The 17,529-nt window shown below is 45.8% G+C and overlaps 1 protein-coding gene across 1 annotated transcript; it reads left to right on the forward strand.

The window, feature by feature from the left end:
* The first annotated feature begins 252 nt into the window (after nucleotides 1-252).
* On the forward strand, nucleotides 253-16,155 carry stum (stum, mechanosensory transduction mediator homolog). The gene is made up of 3 exons (XM_062550271.1): nucleotides 253-560; nucleotides 11,723-11,902; nucleotides 16,121-16,155. Exons 1-3 carry the CDS (start codon nucleotides 392-394, stop codon nucleotides 16,153-16,155), a joined length of 384 nt encoding a protein of 127 aa, XP_062406255.1. The 5' UTR covers nucleotides 253-391.
* Nucleotides 16,156-17,529: the final 1,374 nt, after the last annotated feature.

Genomic DNA, 17,529 nt, shown 5'->3' on the forward strand with positions numbered 1-17,529 from the left:
TTACCATTTGCTTTCAACCTATTTTCCAAAACGTTATATTTCCACGGATAACATTACTGATTCCGAGATTAACAGGTGTTACGTTTACAGAGGGTTAAAGGTGGTTCGAATTAGACGGTTTTTTTTTTCTTCTGTAGACGCTCTGAGAAGAACATCTGTTGCGACTCTAGTGCATACTGTCGCTTTAAATATATCATGCAAGGTTTAATGTAGTACACTGGTGCTCGCTCTGAGGAGGAGACGGTCGTAGTGACAACACACGCACAAACACAGTTGACTTCGTGCAGTTGAACATCCTTGTAAAGACTGTCGGTGGGTCTGGCGCGCAGAGCTCGTAAAAACACTTTTATCGCGGGGGAAATAATCCTTTCCCCTAATTTATACCGACGGGATGGACCAGAAGGACACAGAAATGAACGTAAAGGGAGTTTCTTCCTCAGCCAGCGGAGTTGTTGTCCAAGTCAGAGAAAAGAAAGGACCGTTGCGTGCGGCCATCCCGTACATGCCTTTTCCCGTTGCGGTGATATGCCTCTTTCTCAACACGTTTGTGCCTGGCTTGGGTAAGTTGAGTTCACTTCGGTTGTTTTATTTAGCGTCTTCTGATTACTTTATAGCAGCGCCCACCTGTCGACATAGAAAGTTAATACTTTTCAGACTATTTGTTGAAGTCATTTAATAGACCGGCACGGAAAAGAAGACAGCGAATCCCCGTTATGAAGCCTACCGTTAACTGAAGGGCTGTGCTCGTTGAGCGCTCCTATACTCTCAGGTAGCCTAGACTTCGGGTGTGGTTCAAGCTTAGGCTACTTAGACAACTCAGGAGGTTAACCTATGAAGCAAATGCTTCTGTGATATCAAACCTGTGGCTGCCTCCACTCAAATGAGTCAGACGCGCAATAAAACGGAATGTTACGTTTACTTGCCGAAGATTAAACCGAGAAGTCTCAGCTCCAAGAGTAGGCTAGCCTACTGGTTGCATCTTGGTCCGCTCAAACCTGGCGGAGCCGGAATCACTGACAAGGTTTATATGACAGAGATTGCAATACAGTAGATAAGCTTTATCCACGTACTGTATGCACGTAATCAGCCTCTTTATGTGTAGCTCCAGCTTGTCAGTGTCAATGAAGGCTTATTCTCACTAGGTGTGGCTACTTCTACACCTGTCTGCCTCTATACACATGAATGTTGTCATTTTTGCACTCTCAGTTAACAGCTAATGAGGTGACACTAAATAAATAGGCAACTGTTGCTTTAATATTTTTTGTCGCCCAGCTGCATACTTTTCAATCAGTGTCAAGGCAGCCAATAATATGAAATAACACTCAAATAATCCATCATCCTCATGGAGTCATGGACATAATCGTCATCATCATCATTTTTATAATGGAAAACCATGCAGTGCAGGTTAGTTAACTGACAGACTGTAGTCACAGGAGGAGCTGGGCTGGCACCTTGGTGTCATTGTAATTGCCACCACTGGTGTTTGGTTTTGGGTCATCTGTCACTAACACACACACACACACACACACACACACACACGCACACACACACACACACACACACACACATACACACACACACACGTACGCACACACACATGCACATACACACAAACATGCACTCCTCCCTTCCTTTCTGTTTGACATCTCTCTCACCTCATACTGTAACTCGTCTCTGGGTTACAGTATATCCTCAGATGTGTTGAAGTCATTGTAGGGACTCTGCTGCTGCGCAACGCTGCATTGGCACTGGCAGGATTATAGAGTAAACGCTCCTTGAATGGCTTATAGCTGGCTTAGTCAATGAAACATCAGAGTAGTCTCAGCATTCCCTCAGCGTAGAGTATGGGCCAGAGGCAGTGCTATGTTGTGACTGTCTTTAAAATAAAAATAATATATATTTTTTTAACATTTATTTATTTTTTTGATGGTGACTTCTGAGCTCTCGTTTTTGTTGTTGATTTCTTTGGTGGATTATTGGTACAGTGTGTGTACTGTAGCCTTCACAAATAACTCTGAACAACAGCAGCATAAAAATGCAGACAAACACACCAGGTTGTGTACTTGGGTGTGATCTCTAGCTCTGTCGCCATGCATGTATTGATCCAGTGACAAGTGACCTCCCTTCCCCCTGTCCCTTCCCAGGGGGCCCTGTGTGATCTATAGCTCCGGGGCCATGTGATTTGTCCCTGGCGGGCTGCTTCCTGTCTGGGGCTATGCCGTCAGGGTGTGGTGGAGCATCGTAAAAATGCTGTCTGAGGGGGGGGGGGGGGGGGGGGTTGTTCCTCTTGGCACTCCCTGTGCCCGATGCAGATGCCCTCCGGAATTGGGGGAGGGGGAGGGAGGGTGGGTTACGCGTCTTGACAAGGCTGGTTAGGCGAGGGGTTCGCTCTGGAATGAAGTGGGCAGCTGCCAGCACTAGCGCGTCATCCAGCGCAGGGTACACACACACACACACACACACACACACACACACACAAATGTGCGCACACACACACACACACACTCACTCACTCACTCACTCACTCACTCACTCACTCACTCTCACACACACACACACAAACTGTCCAGCCCCCGTCCCTCCAGTGGTGTGTAGGCTGCCTTGGTTCTAGTCACTTTTGTTCTGAGTCACCAGAGTGACCTGCGTTGCTCCGTTCATGACCTGAAATGACACCCTCAGTGGCCTTGCAAGAGCCACGCAGACTTCATCAGTATGGTCATCTTTTACAGATCTCACACTACGGGGATGAACAAGTAGTGCTGTGGATGGATGGATGGATGGATGGATGGATGGATGGATAGATAGATAGATAGAAAAAGAAAGAAATACCCAGGCATATATGCTAAAATGTCAACAGGTCAACAAAGAATCTTTCCGTAATGTGTCATCGCAGCATGCCTGCTATTCTGATAGACAGGGAAATGGCAACAAGCTCTGCCCTTCCTTAACTACTGGTTGTAACAGAGATTGCATTCAGTGACAGTTACAGTAAATCATGTTAACAGTTGCTGGGTTTAATACACTCTAACCGGCTAAGACATGAAAAGCATTCAGAGTGTTTCTATTTCAAGGAGTACATTTTTAGGAAGATGGGTTTTTTAATCGGACTGTGTCACAGATTAGAGCTTGTCTAAGCAATGCACCATTTAATGGATCAGGGCAAGTCTTGTGTAGCCGCCTTTCTAATCAGATTGCTTGTGGTTTGAAACCATGAGAAGTAATCAGTGATGTTTATGAAGGCGTAATAAGCATGAAGCCTAATATTATCCCACGTGACAAGACCCCAAGACGTATAGTAGAAACTGAGACAATGATGCTATTTTCTTTTCTTAGAATGCTAGAACCTAAAGGAAGCATGCAATAAAATGCCCTAAAATTTCCATTTATCAGCAGCAAGAACAACACCAGCTGGTTAAAGGTGTTTGTTTTGCGGTGAGTGCACACACACCAAAGAGGTCTTGTCCTCTTTTTTTAAATTTCCCCTTATCCACAGATGAAAGAGAACTTCCAGTGCATGCCTTTATTCACCCACCTTTGACGACAGTACGGGAGACCTATTGTGCCATTACTCCCATCCCTAGTTTCCATGGCAGCAGATGCTTCTAAAGGCCCCCATTGCTGTGAGTGCTAAACAGGAGCATGGCTGGCATCTCTCTGTGATTGCTCGCTGTCAGGGAGGAACATTTCATGATGAATTAGCTGATCCTATATGAAGCCGTTGCACCAACCCTCAACAACCCCCCCCCCCAACACACACACACACACACACACACCCTCCATCCGCAAACATGAGTTGCTGATCTGATGGTAAACAGGAAAGGTTAAAGGATGTTTGTCTTTCATATTGGATGCTTTTGGCCTTTCTGTGACATTTCTCTGAAATGTCTTGTTCGGAGAGGGAGGGAGAGAGAGAGGCAGAGAGAGAGAGTGAGAGAGAGAGAGTGAAAGTGAGAGAGAGAGAGAGAGAGATGCGGGGGGCAGGGCTCACCATTTTTCTTTATTACAATGGGGCTGATGCTGTCAGCTGTTGTTCGTGTTGCATCCCAACCAGACACCGTCATTAGTTACGGGCCGTCAATGGGGTCGGTGCTTTATTCAAAGAGAGGCACCAAAAAACAAGCAAGATTTTGAGAAGGTAAGTATTATGGTAGCACCACCGTGTGCCTGTCCAAATTACATTCACTGTAGGCCTGGGGGGTTCAGGACCCAGCTGGCATCTATCAGCCAATTAAAGACGTGTTGGATCACTCAGCGCACTCCTCTGTGCACACACCAAAGCCGGTGCTATTTTTGGTGAGGCAGAATTTCAGACAACCCATCTTTTTGCTCTCTCTCTCTGTTTCTCTCTGTCTCTCTCTCTCTCTCTCTCTCTCTCTCTCTTGCTCTCTCTCTCTCTTGGCCCTTTCTTCTTCTTCTTCTTCTTCCTCTTTTTAATATTTCATACCGTACGTGTTTTAATTCCGTAGACTCCTTTTGGATTTACGAGCCTCTATTCGAGATAAAAGATTGTTTGGACGTGACGTGGGTCTGGTGCTCGACCCCCATTTCCTGCCCTCTGTGTCTGTGCAGGACGTGGTGAATGATTCTAAAAGCATTTTTTTTTTTTCCCGTTCCCATCTCCGAAGACTCCAAGGACCCCGGGATGCAAACAGACAGTCGTGTCTGAAGTGTGTTTTGGGCGCCCATCTGCTCTTTCCCGGCTATACTCTTGCCTCCGAATATCTCAGGAAATAATGAAAACCTTTCAAGGAATGACATTGTTCCAGAGAGCAGCTTTCTTGGTCGGAAAAGAGAGGAGTGAAATATTTTTTTTTTGCTATAACACACCTCCCTTCATCATACCACATGAATACAATCTATTGTATCCTCTCTCTCTGTGTGTGTGTGTGTGTGTGTGCGTGCGTGCGTGCCTGCGTGCGTGCGTGCGTGCGTGCGTGCTTGCGTGTGTGTGTTGCCTCCTCTGTAGACCCACAATGTCGTAATGAGCATCATTATAGAATGTTGAAAGCAAATCAGTAAATGAGTTCACACCAAGACAGTATCCCTGCTGTTAGATTTCTGTGCTGAAGTCAAGCCCAGATAAGGTCAAAGAGAATGCCAAGAGGAAGTCAATGATAAACATTACAGTCTGTCTTAATTAGAATATCCCTCTAACTGCCTCAGCTCAGCAGTGGGGACTTGGGTTATTGTTGTGTTCCTGCTCGCTATGACTCTTTTGCTTCAACACTGAAATCCTAACTCAAGATCTCATTTTGCTAACCGAGAGTCTGTGTGCCTTAGCTTTAGCTTTCTCTCTTTCTCTTTCTCTGTCTCTGTTAAGCTCGCAGCTTGATGACAGAGTGCTGGGTTTGAAATGTGAAGTGTGAACGGTTCCTGTGGCTTAAAATACATCCTCCCCTCGTCTGTGGCGAGGCTTAGGCTTTCTGCTCCCCGGCTTACGCGCACGCTTCCTCCATCCTTCTCCCTTACAGGAGAATTACGGCTGTTTGTCCCGGAGATCTCTGTCTCCTCAAGGTCGCTGAGTACTGTCCGTACGGAAATTAAAAAGGAAAACAATCGGGACTACTTCGCTCAAATGGCTGGAGCCAACAGCTAGAGCAGCCAAGCAGCTACAGTGCTGTTCATGACCCCCAGAATGTAGCACTGTTTTTTTTTTTCCTGAGGACCTTATGAAAAGGCTGAGTAACATTTCTGAGACAGATGCCCTTCTCTCACCCTCTCTCAAGAAGAGAGCCTTTGTGCACAAACGTCAACGAGGCTGCTTGCTCCCTCTGCTCTGAATGGTTCAGTGGTTCAATATTGACTCAAAGTTGTAACGTTTAGGCCCCAGCTGTGGTGCAACTGGCTGGGGCACCTGCACCATACGCTGGCGACCCGGGTTCGATTCCTGCCCCGTGGTCCTTTCCAGATCCGACCCCTACTCTCTGTCCCATTTACTTCCTGTCATTCTCTAAGTGTCCTGTCATTAAAGGCACCTCTTTCTAACTTAAAGCAGTAATATTTAGGGATTACTTTCAGTGACTTGAGCCCTATATGATGCTGTCATCTCCAAACAGGTGAGTTGGTGACAGGAAGCATTTCAGAGTAATCCCTTGTAAAGAGCTACAAATTGTTGCCCAGCAGCTGTTGCTAACTGCTGTCATTCAGCCATGACTCACTCTACTCCCCTTATGAAGACGTCGTCCTTGAAGTGTTGCTCTGGCTTCAATATCCTCAAATTGAGGTCATTCCTCTTGTGCAGGTGATTTTTTCAATTTTCGGTCTGGACTTTGGGAGCCTGGAGATGTCAGTCTCTCTGTGCAGATGTCTTCTCTTTCTCCCTCTCTCTCTTTCCCTCCCTCTCTCTCTCTCTCTCTCTCTCTTGAATGGGCGTCTGCAAAAGAGACATGTAATGTCAGACACATGTGTTTGCTATTTTAGGAGGGCTAATGAAAGGAATCAGACGCTGGTGGATTTTATATGTTGACCCTGGATGCCGTAAACTGTCTATGAAGAATTTACAGCAACAAGTGGATGTCCAGCATGCCATGGCACACACACACACACACACACACACACACACACACACACACAGAGAGAGACACATACACATATACATTACTGTTGGCAGAGAGTGGGAGAGAGAGAGAGAGAGGGCAAGAAAGAGAGAGCATAAGCCCAAACGTGGGCGCTCTGTGATTAACGACGATGTATGTGTCCAAAGATGCCGTTGCCCCTGACATGTGAGATGTAAGGCTTTACAGGGCGACGTTGTCAAACACCCCTGTACTCCGCGTCACTCGGAGTCACTGATCAGGGTTTGCGGTGGAGAACACTCCGGAGGGAATTACAGAGATCAGGTTTCAGTGGTTTACGTCAGGGCAGATTTAGCACGGAAAAGATGTTTGATGCCACTGTATTTAAGGAGCTCTGTCAAGACTTTTCGCTGCCCTATTAAAATGGCCTGTAGAATGACATTTATGTGCCCTATTAGAATGACTTGTTGGTGTTTTTTTATTGGTGCAAATGAACTTGTGACCTTAGAGGAAGTGAGGAAGAGAGGAAGAGAAGGAAACAATTTAGGAAGCGATTGCGCCGTAACAAGTTGATGGAGTTTTGAAAACACTTGTCCCGGTTATTACTGGATATTTCACTCCTCTCACATTCATCTCCGCAATGTCTACTCTGGTCTTTTGTTTATGCAGTGTTAAAACAGCCTCGTGAACACAGCATGAGTTGGTAACTTTGGTAGACTTGGCAGAGGTACATGTTTGAAGGAGTTGTTTTAACCATAATTACTGGTTAGTGTACATTAGATGTTAAGTGTGCATCAATTTATTCCTAAAAGAACTTTCATAGCGAGTATTGGAGTGGCTTTATCCTGAGGCACCATAAGGAGTTGTTTTAACCATAATTACTGGTTAGTGTACATTAGATGTAAGTGTGCATGAATTTATTCCTAAAAGAACTTTCATAGCGAGTATTGGAGTGGCTTTATCCAGAGGCACCATATAGGGCGATGTGAAGGGGACATTTTTAACTTTGTATAAACCGTAATGCTCTACAGATTTCTATCGCTTGAGTTGAAGAGAGTTTTTCAAACTGCCCTCCACGGAACCTCTGAGCTAGGCTAAGACGCTAAGTGCAACATGTTGGTGGATTAATTGTATCTGATGGTGAAGAAAGGATGAAAAAAGGTTTTACAGTAAATATTGATCATTTTTTTTGTAGAATGGACCATTTCCATCAATTGCTTCTAAGCAGCAAGCAGCTTGAACTGGGACCTCTCTTTTTTCTCTCTCTTTTTTTCCTCAGCAAAAAAGCCACAAAGACACAAAGAGATGAAGAGAGATATAGAGGGAGGGAGAGAGAGAGGGGGATAGAGAGGGAGAAGTAGATAATTAACCTCCCACTTTTCCAGTGGGCACTAAATGCGACCGCTGGAGAAAATTACAGTCATTGAGCGCGTGATGTGTGAAGACAGAGCAAGCGCTCGCAGTAAACCTCTGTCACCGTCGCGCTCGCATCCTCTCCCTTGGGGTGGGTGAAGACCTTGAGGTTGGGTGGAGGTGGTGGGGGGGGGGGAGGGGATGAGAGGAGGTGGTGGTGGAGGAGGTGTGAGAGTATTTGCCTAATGACGCGTGCTGAGGTGGATGTGAGTCACAGCATGGTTGTTTTGTGTGTGTGTGTGTGTGTGTGTGTGTGTGTGTGTGTGTGCGCGCACGTGTGTGTATGTGTATGTGTGTGCACGCACGCATGTGGTTAGTTTGTATATGCGAGGGGAGGCCAGGGGGATGGCACACTGGGAACCACCGTGTCAGGTGACACCGCTCTGGCTACAGCGGTTACTGTGACAGGGTCCTATGAGAGAGAGAGACAGCGAGAGAGAGAGAGAGAGAGAGAGAGAAAGAAAGAGAGAGATTATGTTCTTTTATGTTCTGATGTTTTCTAAAAGGGGAGTCAACGCATAAAGATAGTCGGGTTGATTTTGCCCCGATTTTCCCCCTTCCGACGAAAAACAGAAAACGGCCGATTATCGAAAACTCTATATAAGATTATCTTATTAGATTCTCTTGTAATGTGTGACTGAGAGACTATGAATGGTGAAGAGAGAAGAGACAGATGAGGGAAAGGGACGAGTAGTGGGAGAAAGAGAGGGTAGAGGAGCGGGGTAGAGATAGAAGAGGAGAGGGAGGGCAAAAGAAGAGAGAGGTGAGGGAGAGAGAGAAAAAAAAGGTGAGGAGGGAGAGTGAGAGAAGAGGAGAGGGACAGAGAGAGGGAGAGAGAAGGAGGAGAGGGACAGAGAGAGGGAGAGAGAAGGAGATGGGCAGATAGAGGGAGAGAAGAGGAGAGGGACAGAGAGAGAGGGAGAGAAAAGAGGAGAGGGGCAGAGAAGGAGCGAGAGTAAACAGTGATGAAGTGGGGAGAGGTGGTGTTGTGATAGGATTGGTGTGTTAGTGCAATGAGCGGCCTCATCACTTGCTGTAATTAGAGTACCATTAACGGCCGACCCCATGGGCCACATTCATCACGAGGGCAAACGCAATACACAGTTCACCAGGCAGCACACAGAGAGAGGGAGGGAGGGAGAGAGAGAGAGAGAGAGAGAGAGAGAGAGAGAGAGGGAGAGAGAGAGGGGGGGTTATTATACTGTACATCAAATTAATTTATCTGGCTTATTTATTTGTATACTGTTGGATGAATTTAGTGTGTGTGCGTGTGCGTGTGTGTGTGTCTGTTACGCTTTGTGTATTTTGCTTGTTAGATCTTTTGCTGGAGTTGTCATTGTTCCTTTGCCGCATAGATAGATAGATAGACAGATAGATAAACAGATAAACAGATAGATAGATATATAGATAGATAGATTATTACATCCACTAAGGATCATTGCAATTTATTTATGTGTGTGTGTGTGTGTGTGTGTGTGTGTGTGTGTGTGTGCAGACTGCCTGTCACAGTAGCTGAGAATGGCAATTTGTACTTTCTCGTGTCATGCATAGGCATTCATAGGAGGGTCAGGGGAGAGTGGGAGTTTTGTGTAAAATGATGGCAGGAGAAACGTACTTTTACTTTCATGTCTTCCACTTAAACTTTCCTTCTTGCTAGATTTTACCAATCTTCCAAAGCCTATGCGCACAACTTCCTGCTTCTTGACATATTATAATGTATTGTATTATTTCATGATCGCTAAACATTTGATTCCTCTAAATGTTTTCGTCAGTTAACTGCACTTGTGATTAAAGGGGTGAAGAAAGGGGCTGATTTCCCGATGAACAGCAGGTTTGATAAAAACCACGTCAACTGAAGAAGCTCAGTCTGCGCTTTCTGCAGGTCTGCCCATGGCGCTGATACTGCTACGTTCGCAAATCTATGTACATCTGGTCCTGAGTGCTCCTTCAGTTTAATTCAGTTAAGGACCCATACAAAGGTGTAAGCAGGGAAACAGACAAAGCCAAGAACATTATTGCAAGTCACTTATAGTCCTCAAGAGTTGTGGTTCCAGGCCCGTCTGATAAGCAGTGGGTTTTTATAGCCCAGGCCTCTCTCCTGAGAAGTATGTTTACAAAAGGGGGCCTGAGAAGAGGTCTATCTGGTATTTGGCACACACTAAATCGTATTTTCTTTTTTTCTTGGACCGGGACTTTTTGCTTGCAGAGAAAACATTGTGGCTGTGGGTGGACTATATTAGCTCTCTTGCCAAACGTGGTGGAGTGCTTTTGTGGAATGGCATTGCACCGTTTTTTGTGCTCTTAATTGTTTATCCTTTTCTTTTCCTGTGTTATGTTGCTCAAGTACAAAGCACATTGCACGTATGCATTCAGACACCAAAAATCCAGAGAGATTTGTCACGTACTACTACTGTGACTACTGTTTGTCTAACACTGTACTGTAAATCAAAAGCACACACATACACAAACACACATTAAGGATCGAAGAGTGCTTGAGCAACCTATAGGCTACCTGCCCCCCTTCACGTGCCTGCATGTATGGAAACTAGCTGTTGGTCAGAGGCGGACATCCATTGTCATTCAGAAAGTAAAAGTCCTGCCAAGTACAGTATTTGATCCCACCATTTAGTAAACCAGCTCATCCTAATTAGCTGCCAGGTAGATCGGATAATGAGTGATATCACCTGTGTGAAGTGCACAGGTAGAAAGATTATGTGGCAGGACTTTTACTTTCTGGAACCCGGGATGTCCGCCTTTGGGGTTGGTGCCCAGCATGCACATCATCTGACGTAGATGTAGATGGATGTGTCCCCACCCTAATGACTTAAAGGGACACTTCACCGATTAGCATTAAGCTTTGTATCTTTATAAAACCAGTCATGTTTTTGAATGGCCGTGCATCATTCCCTCAGTTTGCCTTGAGATGGGAGAAATACGGATTTCAATGTTGGACTTCCTGCTTTCAGTGATGTAAAAATCATCATTTTACATAATTGAAAGCAGGAAGTCTTTTTCATGGGTTTCATTGAAATCCGTAGTTTTCCCATCTCAAGGCACTTGAGTGTACTGTATGTACTCCCCTGTCAAGCGGGCTGGCTTTGGTCAGTCATGTCCCCTGTGGTCTGATATCACATTGACTGCTTTATATCATATTTATCCTCATCTGGATTAAGATATCTTTGTAGAAAATAATCATCGACAGGCATACTGTAGCTGGTTGAAATGGCTGGAGGACGAGTGGTCCACAGTATGATTTGTTGGTGTTCTTGGAGATAGGCTTGTCAGTGTTACAGGAGCGAGGCTATATTTACAAGCGGCCTCCACTCCCAGATTTCCGGAGAAAAACATGGCACTGCTTGTTTACTCTTGGCCTCCGTCCATTTTGTCTCATGGCCTTCGCTCCTCTGGACTTGTCAGCAGCAAGTCGCGGAGTACATGTACAGATAGTGGGTCTGCTTTAAAATGGTGGCGAGAAATACACAAGCATGAAGGCTCAGACTCAGAGACGGACGCGCAAACCCTCGGAGTGAAGAGATTGCTAACAAGCTGGGAAGCTGCGTGAAAGGCTTTATGATAAGTCCACATCAAACAAGTATTTGATCCAAGCTTGATTATCGAAAACAAGATGGTAGGTAGGGTGCATAATATGCAACCAAGTGGAAGTTTTCTTGTTTGTTCATTTGGTATTTCTCTTTCTCTCTCTCTTTGTGTATGTACTGTATGTGTGTGTGTGTGTGTGTGTGTGTGTGCTGTATGTGTGTGTGTGTGTGTGTGCTGCACTCCCTCCCCCACAGGCACGTTCATCTCGGCGTTCACGGTGCTGTGCGGTGCCAGGACGGACCTGCCGGACCGTCACATGTGCTGTGTGTTCTGGCTCAACATCGCCGCCGCCTTCATCCAGATCCTCACCGCCATCGTCATGGTGGGCTGGATCATGAGCATATTCTGGGGGATGGACATGGTCATCCTGGCAAGTAGGTGTCCTTCGTCTCACCTGCTCCACCACAAAGTCAATAATGTCAATTTTATGAGCTTGAGGGAGAAATATATGATATTTACATACGTTGATACACACACACACGTACACTTACACTTACACGTACACGTACACTTACACGTACCGTCATTTCCCAACTATTAGCTGCGGCTTATACATTGATTTTGCAAAATCTCTTCAGCTATGAGGTTAATACACGGGGGCAGTTATTATGGTATTAATATGCTTTTAACTTGCATAAAACACTGTCCTTCGGCGTGCACACAATGCGGCTAATACACAGGAAATTACTGTAAACATACAGATACGTATACATTTACATATGTACAGTATGTATATACTGTAATACATATACACATTCTTACATACAGTATGTATGCATACGTACATATACAAACAAATCTTGAGCTTGTTATATTTTTTGTAGCGTCTGCTATGTGAGTGACACTTTCGCTATCACTTCCAAGTCAATGACACATTACCTTCATGTTACTTACACGCCACCCACATTTTGAAATATATTTGCACTAGAACAGTTTTTGTGATCATTGCATGATGCTTATTCAGTGATCTAGACCAAGTTGTGAAGACGTGTGGTATCAAAAGTACCATCACTTCACTAGTGTAGGGTAGATGTATCTCTAAAAACGTAAAACCTGGCTGTGAAAAGTTATGGCCGCCTAAGGTAAAGACGTAGATTGCTAGAATTCACAGAAGGGAAAAAAATGACACAGATGGCAAAGTCATGTGGCTGAATTAGCATCATTGCTAGGAACACTGTTGCACTCTCTCTGTGTGTACGAGAGCCAAGCAAACAGAGATAAATTGTAGGTGACACACACTGTGCACTCTCACAACTCTTCTTCGTGTCTTACGCCACACATGGCCTTGAATTCCATCCCGCGCCGCGCCGCAAGCAGGATCATCAAAGCACGGAGACGCATCATCTGGCCTAACTCAAAGCAAAACGCATCTACAGAGAGAGAGAGAGAGAGAGAGAGAGAGAGAGAGAGAGAGAGAGAGAGAAAGAGAAAGAGAGAGAGACGCCTCTACACCGTCGCGTAGCTCAGCTGTTGCTGCCGCGGGCGCGCTTCCCCGTCCCTGCCTTTTTCCTAGAAATGGCTAATGCCATGCTATCGCCCCCTCCATTCCCTTAATGATGGCGGAGTGGCTTTCTTCTGGTCCGGTGCTGGTGCGGAGGTGTGGCGAGGTGCCTCCCCTGTTGCCAATTTGCTGTGATGGAGAGAGAGGCGGGGGCGGGGTGGGAGGGGTGGGAGGATGTGTGATTTTAATTGCCATGTGTGGGCTGATGGGGCTGTTCCCAACAGGTTTTCGTTTTCTCTCTCTCTCTCTCTCTCTCTCTCTCTCTGTCTCTCTCTCTCCTTCTCTCTCCCCCTCGCTCTCTCTCTCGCACTCTCCCTCTCTCCTTTTCTCTTGCCCTCTCTCTCTCTATTTTTCTCTCCCTCCCTCCCCCCTCTCTCCTTATCTCCCTCTCTCACTCTTTCTCCTTCTCTCTCTCCCTCTCTATCTCAACCTCTCTTGCCCTCTCTCTCTCTCTCTTCATTCTACCTCATGCTGGCGGTGATGTTATTGGATGTACTGGACATGAATTGAATTGAAATGCATTTTGATGTTCCATCTCAAAATGAATTAATTAATTTTCACCTCTCTATTTTTGCTTTTCTTCCTCATGCTCCTCTATCGGATGTTAGTCTCTGAAGGTAGGCATTTGCGTTTGACAGAGTGTGTTTTTTTTCTGTGTGTGTGTGTGTGTGTGTGTGTTGAGTTTAGGTATATCTCTCCGCATATGTGTATGTACATGCATATGTATTATGTAAATGTCTGGATGCGTATATCTCTCAGTGTGTGTGTACATGTGTGGGTTTGTGAATGTACGTACATGTGCATGTACAGTACCTGTGTTATGCATGTATGCATATTCTTTCTGCCAGAACTTGCCTGCATATGTGTGTGTGTGTGTGTGTGTGTGTGTGTGTGTGTGTGTGTGTGTGTGTGTGTGTGTGTGTGTGTGTGTGTGTGTCTGTGTTTGTGTGTGTGTGTGTGTGTGTGTGTGTGTGAGCGAGCGTGTGTGTGTGTGTGTGTGTGTGTGTGTGTGTGTGCGCTCGTACGTGTGTGTGTGTGTGTGTGTGTGTGTGTGTGCGTGCACCCCTCCCCAGTCTCTGACCCTTGCTGGCCCGCGCGCTGCCCTGTCTGGCCGGGGGGGGGGGGGCTGGCAGTAGGGTGGCAGCGCGGTGCAGCTGCTGCCGTTCTGTTGTTGTCCTCCGTCTCGCCACTAATGTGCCACCCACCAGCTCCCATCTGCCCGTCTCCCGGCTCTGCCTCTTCATCTGGCCCACACCCTGGTGCCCGCCTGGAGAGAGAGATAGAGAGAGAGAGAGAGAGAGAGAGAGAGAGAGAGAAATGGAGAGATTGACAACGGTAGGAAGAGAAAGAGAGAAAGACAGACAGACAGAGAGGGAGAGACATTTGTGCGTTGCACTCCACCCACTATAAATGGGATAACAACTAGCTAGAATGGTGGCCCTGCTACCCCTCCTCTTTGTACTACCCCCCCACACACAATCACTCACACACACACACACACACACACACACACACACATGCACAGAGAGAGAACGCCCACCCATTTCTCCCCCCTACCAGGGTGCCAGTCTCTCATTCTCGGTACAGGAAATGTCAAATCTAAACCTGACGAGCTCCCTTTTGTGCTCCGTGATCCTGATATGGGCATAGACAACGCGCCACTTCCACTGGCCTCAAATGGCTTCCAGACGATCCTGCTCCGTGCTAAATCTTACAGTAACACCCAAACCGGACTGGACTGTAGGGTCCTGAGGAAAAGAGTTATAGTGAAAAGAGTTTGTGCACATCCCAGGTCAAGGTGCAGAACAAGGGTAAATCATAAAAAATGGAAAATGGTTCGCACACATGAAATCCTTCTTTTTAGTGTTGTTTTCTCTTTAGCACCTCTTTTCTCTTTTAGTGCTAAAGAGAAAATAAAACTAAAAAGAAGGATTTCAAGTGTTTGAACCGTTTTCCTTTTTTTTTTTCCCTGAGGAAAAGAGACCAACAATGTGGGAAAGGAAGCTTGTCGAGTGTTGACATTTTCATCCCAGGGTTGTGAGAGACGCGTTTGAGTCGGTTATTCTAAGGTGAGAGAGCAGTTTAGTCCGGAGAGGTTTGAGGGTCAGCACCTTGAAAGCTCCCGTCGGTCGCCTCTTCCAGGCACGGCAGCACCCAGCTGTCAGCGCCACGCTTGGCTTGAGTAATCAGCCCCGTGGGCTCTGGTGGGAAAAATCATCCCCGAAATCCAGGACAATTTCAAGGTGGACGAGTCTAGAAATGTCCCTGGACTGGCCTACATAGGAGCGAAGGAAGTGTGTGTGTGTGTGTGTGTGTGTGTGTGTGTGTGTGTTCTCTCATCTCATGTCACGACACCCAAACCTGTAAAAGAACTTGTGTTCTCCTGGGCTCTTTCAGCAGGAGACCTGGCAGTAGCTGTCTGGACGTACTCCGGCAGGCCACACCACACACATCTCCTGTTACACCCCTTGGCCTTAATGTGTGTGTGTGTGAGTGTGTGTGTGTGTGTGTGTGTGTGTGTGTGTGTGTGTGTGTGTGTGTGTGTGTGTGTGTGTGTGTGTGTGTGTGTGTGTGTGTGTATGTGTGTGAGCACGCGTGTGTGTGTGTGTGTGTGTGTGTGAGTGAGTGTGTGTGTTTGTGTGTGTGTGGGTGTGTGTGTGTGCGCACGCGTGTGTGCGTTTGTGTGTGATAGATAGATAGATAGATAGATAGATACTTTATTGATCCCCAAGGGGAAATTCAAGTGTGTGCATGTGTTTGTGTGTGTGTTTGTGTTTGTGTTTGTGTGTGTGTTTGTGTGTGTGTGTGTGTGTGTGTGTGTGTGTGTGTGTGCGAGTGTGTGCCTGCGCGCGCGTGTGTGTGTGTGTGCGCTTTATTTGAGGAAATGTAGGCCAGTGCACTGTGCACCTCGGCTGGCCGTAGCTTTATGTTTTTTGCTGACCTCTCTGGAAACGCTGGAAACGCATGCATTGTTCCACCCACTCACTCACTCACTGTTTGCATTGTGCATGTGTGCGTTGGCTGGTTTGGGGTCAGGTTTTTCTGTTCGGTCACTCTTCAATCTGACCTCTGACCTCTGCTCCCCCCACAGGTTACAAGGATCAGGGCGTCCCTCAGCAGCTCTGAGGTGATGCGGTCGGGCCCGAGTCAAGAATGTACAGTTTCAACCCTGAACCCACACCGGGAGGGGGGCCTCTCTCACCGGTGCAGGTGGGTGGGGAAGGGGGCCAAGAGCGGAGAGTCAGGCCCAAGACAGAGGCTCGAAGCTGGGGGAGGAGATGCTAACTCGTGCCCCCTGTCACCCTGCAATTGCAGTTTCTCTGGGGGGAGAAAACAACTCCATTCCTCCTCACTGTAACATGGAGGGATTGTCCTACTGTAGCTCTCTCCACAAACAACGGCAAAACTACCCACTTAAAACACTAAAGGATCTTGTATAATGTGCCAACTGTCTTGTACTGTGCTGAAGACTTTTATTTCTATTATGGCAGAGCCGACTTGTATTACCATGATTTTGTTTTTGTTTCATTTTCTTATTCTATTTTTTATTGATAAAGAAGTAAGACGTGTAGTGGTTTTGTTTTACACAATGCTTTGTTTTGTAGTGTTGTGGGGGCTCTCCCTGATTGTATTTTACGATGTGATATGTTAAAGCCTTACGACATGTGAGAATGATCTTAATCTACGGTTTAAACAGTATTCTGCATGGATGCCATGGGTGTCACCATTTTAAGATTCTCATCTTTCACTTGTGTTTCTTACCTATCATCCATAAATAGCCATCTTGAGGGCTCTTTGTTTTTCATATCAGTGTTTTATCACTTGCAGTCAATGTGGAAAGGAAAACAACACATCTTCGTCATGTTCAGTGAGATTATACCGGGCCAGTTACCATAGATACTGTCCACTTTAATCAAGTATTGACTCAAGCTCTTGGGATTTAATAATGTAATTAGAGTGAGTTATTTTTACTTGATTGAAATGATGAAGGGGACAGAGAGTGCTGTGAAAAAGAAAATTAGGTTTTTAGAGAGGTGATTGATTTATTAACAAAAAAATAAATTAGCCCATAAGAACATCAGATTTGAAGTAAATGATTGTTGGCAGTGACAAAGTCGTTACATTTATCAGAGTAGCCAATTGGTTTGTCAGGACACCCTTCACACAGTCATCCAAAGAGTAGCATTAGCCACTACAGCTACAAAGGCTGGATAGTTTAGCCTGCTATTCACTAAAAGCATTTCATTCAAAATGGGCCAATTATTTTGGTCTGCATTCTATCACATTTAGCCGATATAATCTTTTTCTTTTGCCATTAAAAATGGTAAAGCATTGTGAAGCAGTGATCACTGAACTGGATGAGTTCAGATGAAATGAATGTGGACGAACTGAAAAAAAATAGGCTCTTTTGAATCCTTTTGTTGTGATTAAATGGGTACAGACAGGGTTTGTGAGCTTTAATCATCTTATTTCAGCACACCCAGTTGGATACATTGGATG

Source organism: Sardina pilchardus, chromosome 12, assembly GCF_963854185.1.
Source record: "Sardina pilchardus chromosome 12, fSarPil1.1, whole genome shotgun sequence".
In the NCBI taxonomy this organism is placed as follows: domain Eukaryota; kingdom Metazoa; phylum Chordata; class Actinopteri; order Clupeiformes; family Clupeidae; genus Sardina; species Sardina pilchardus.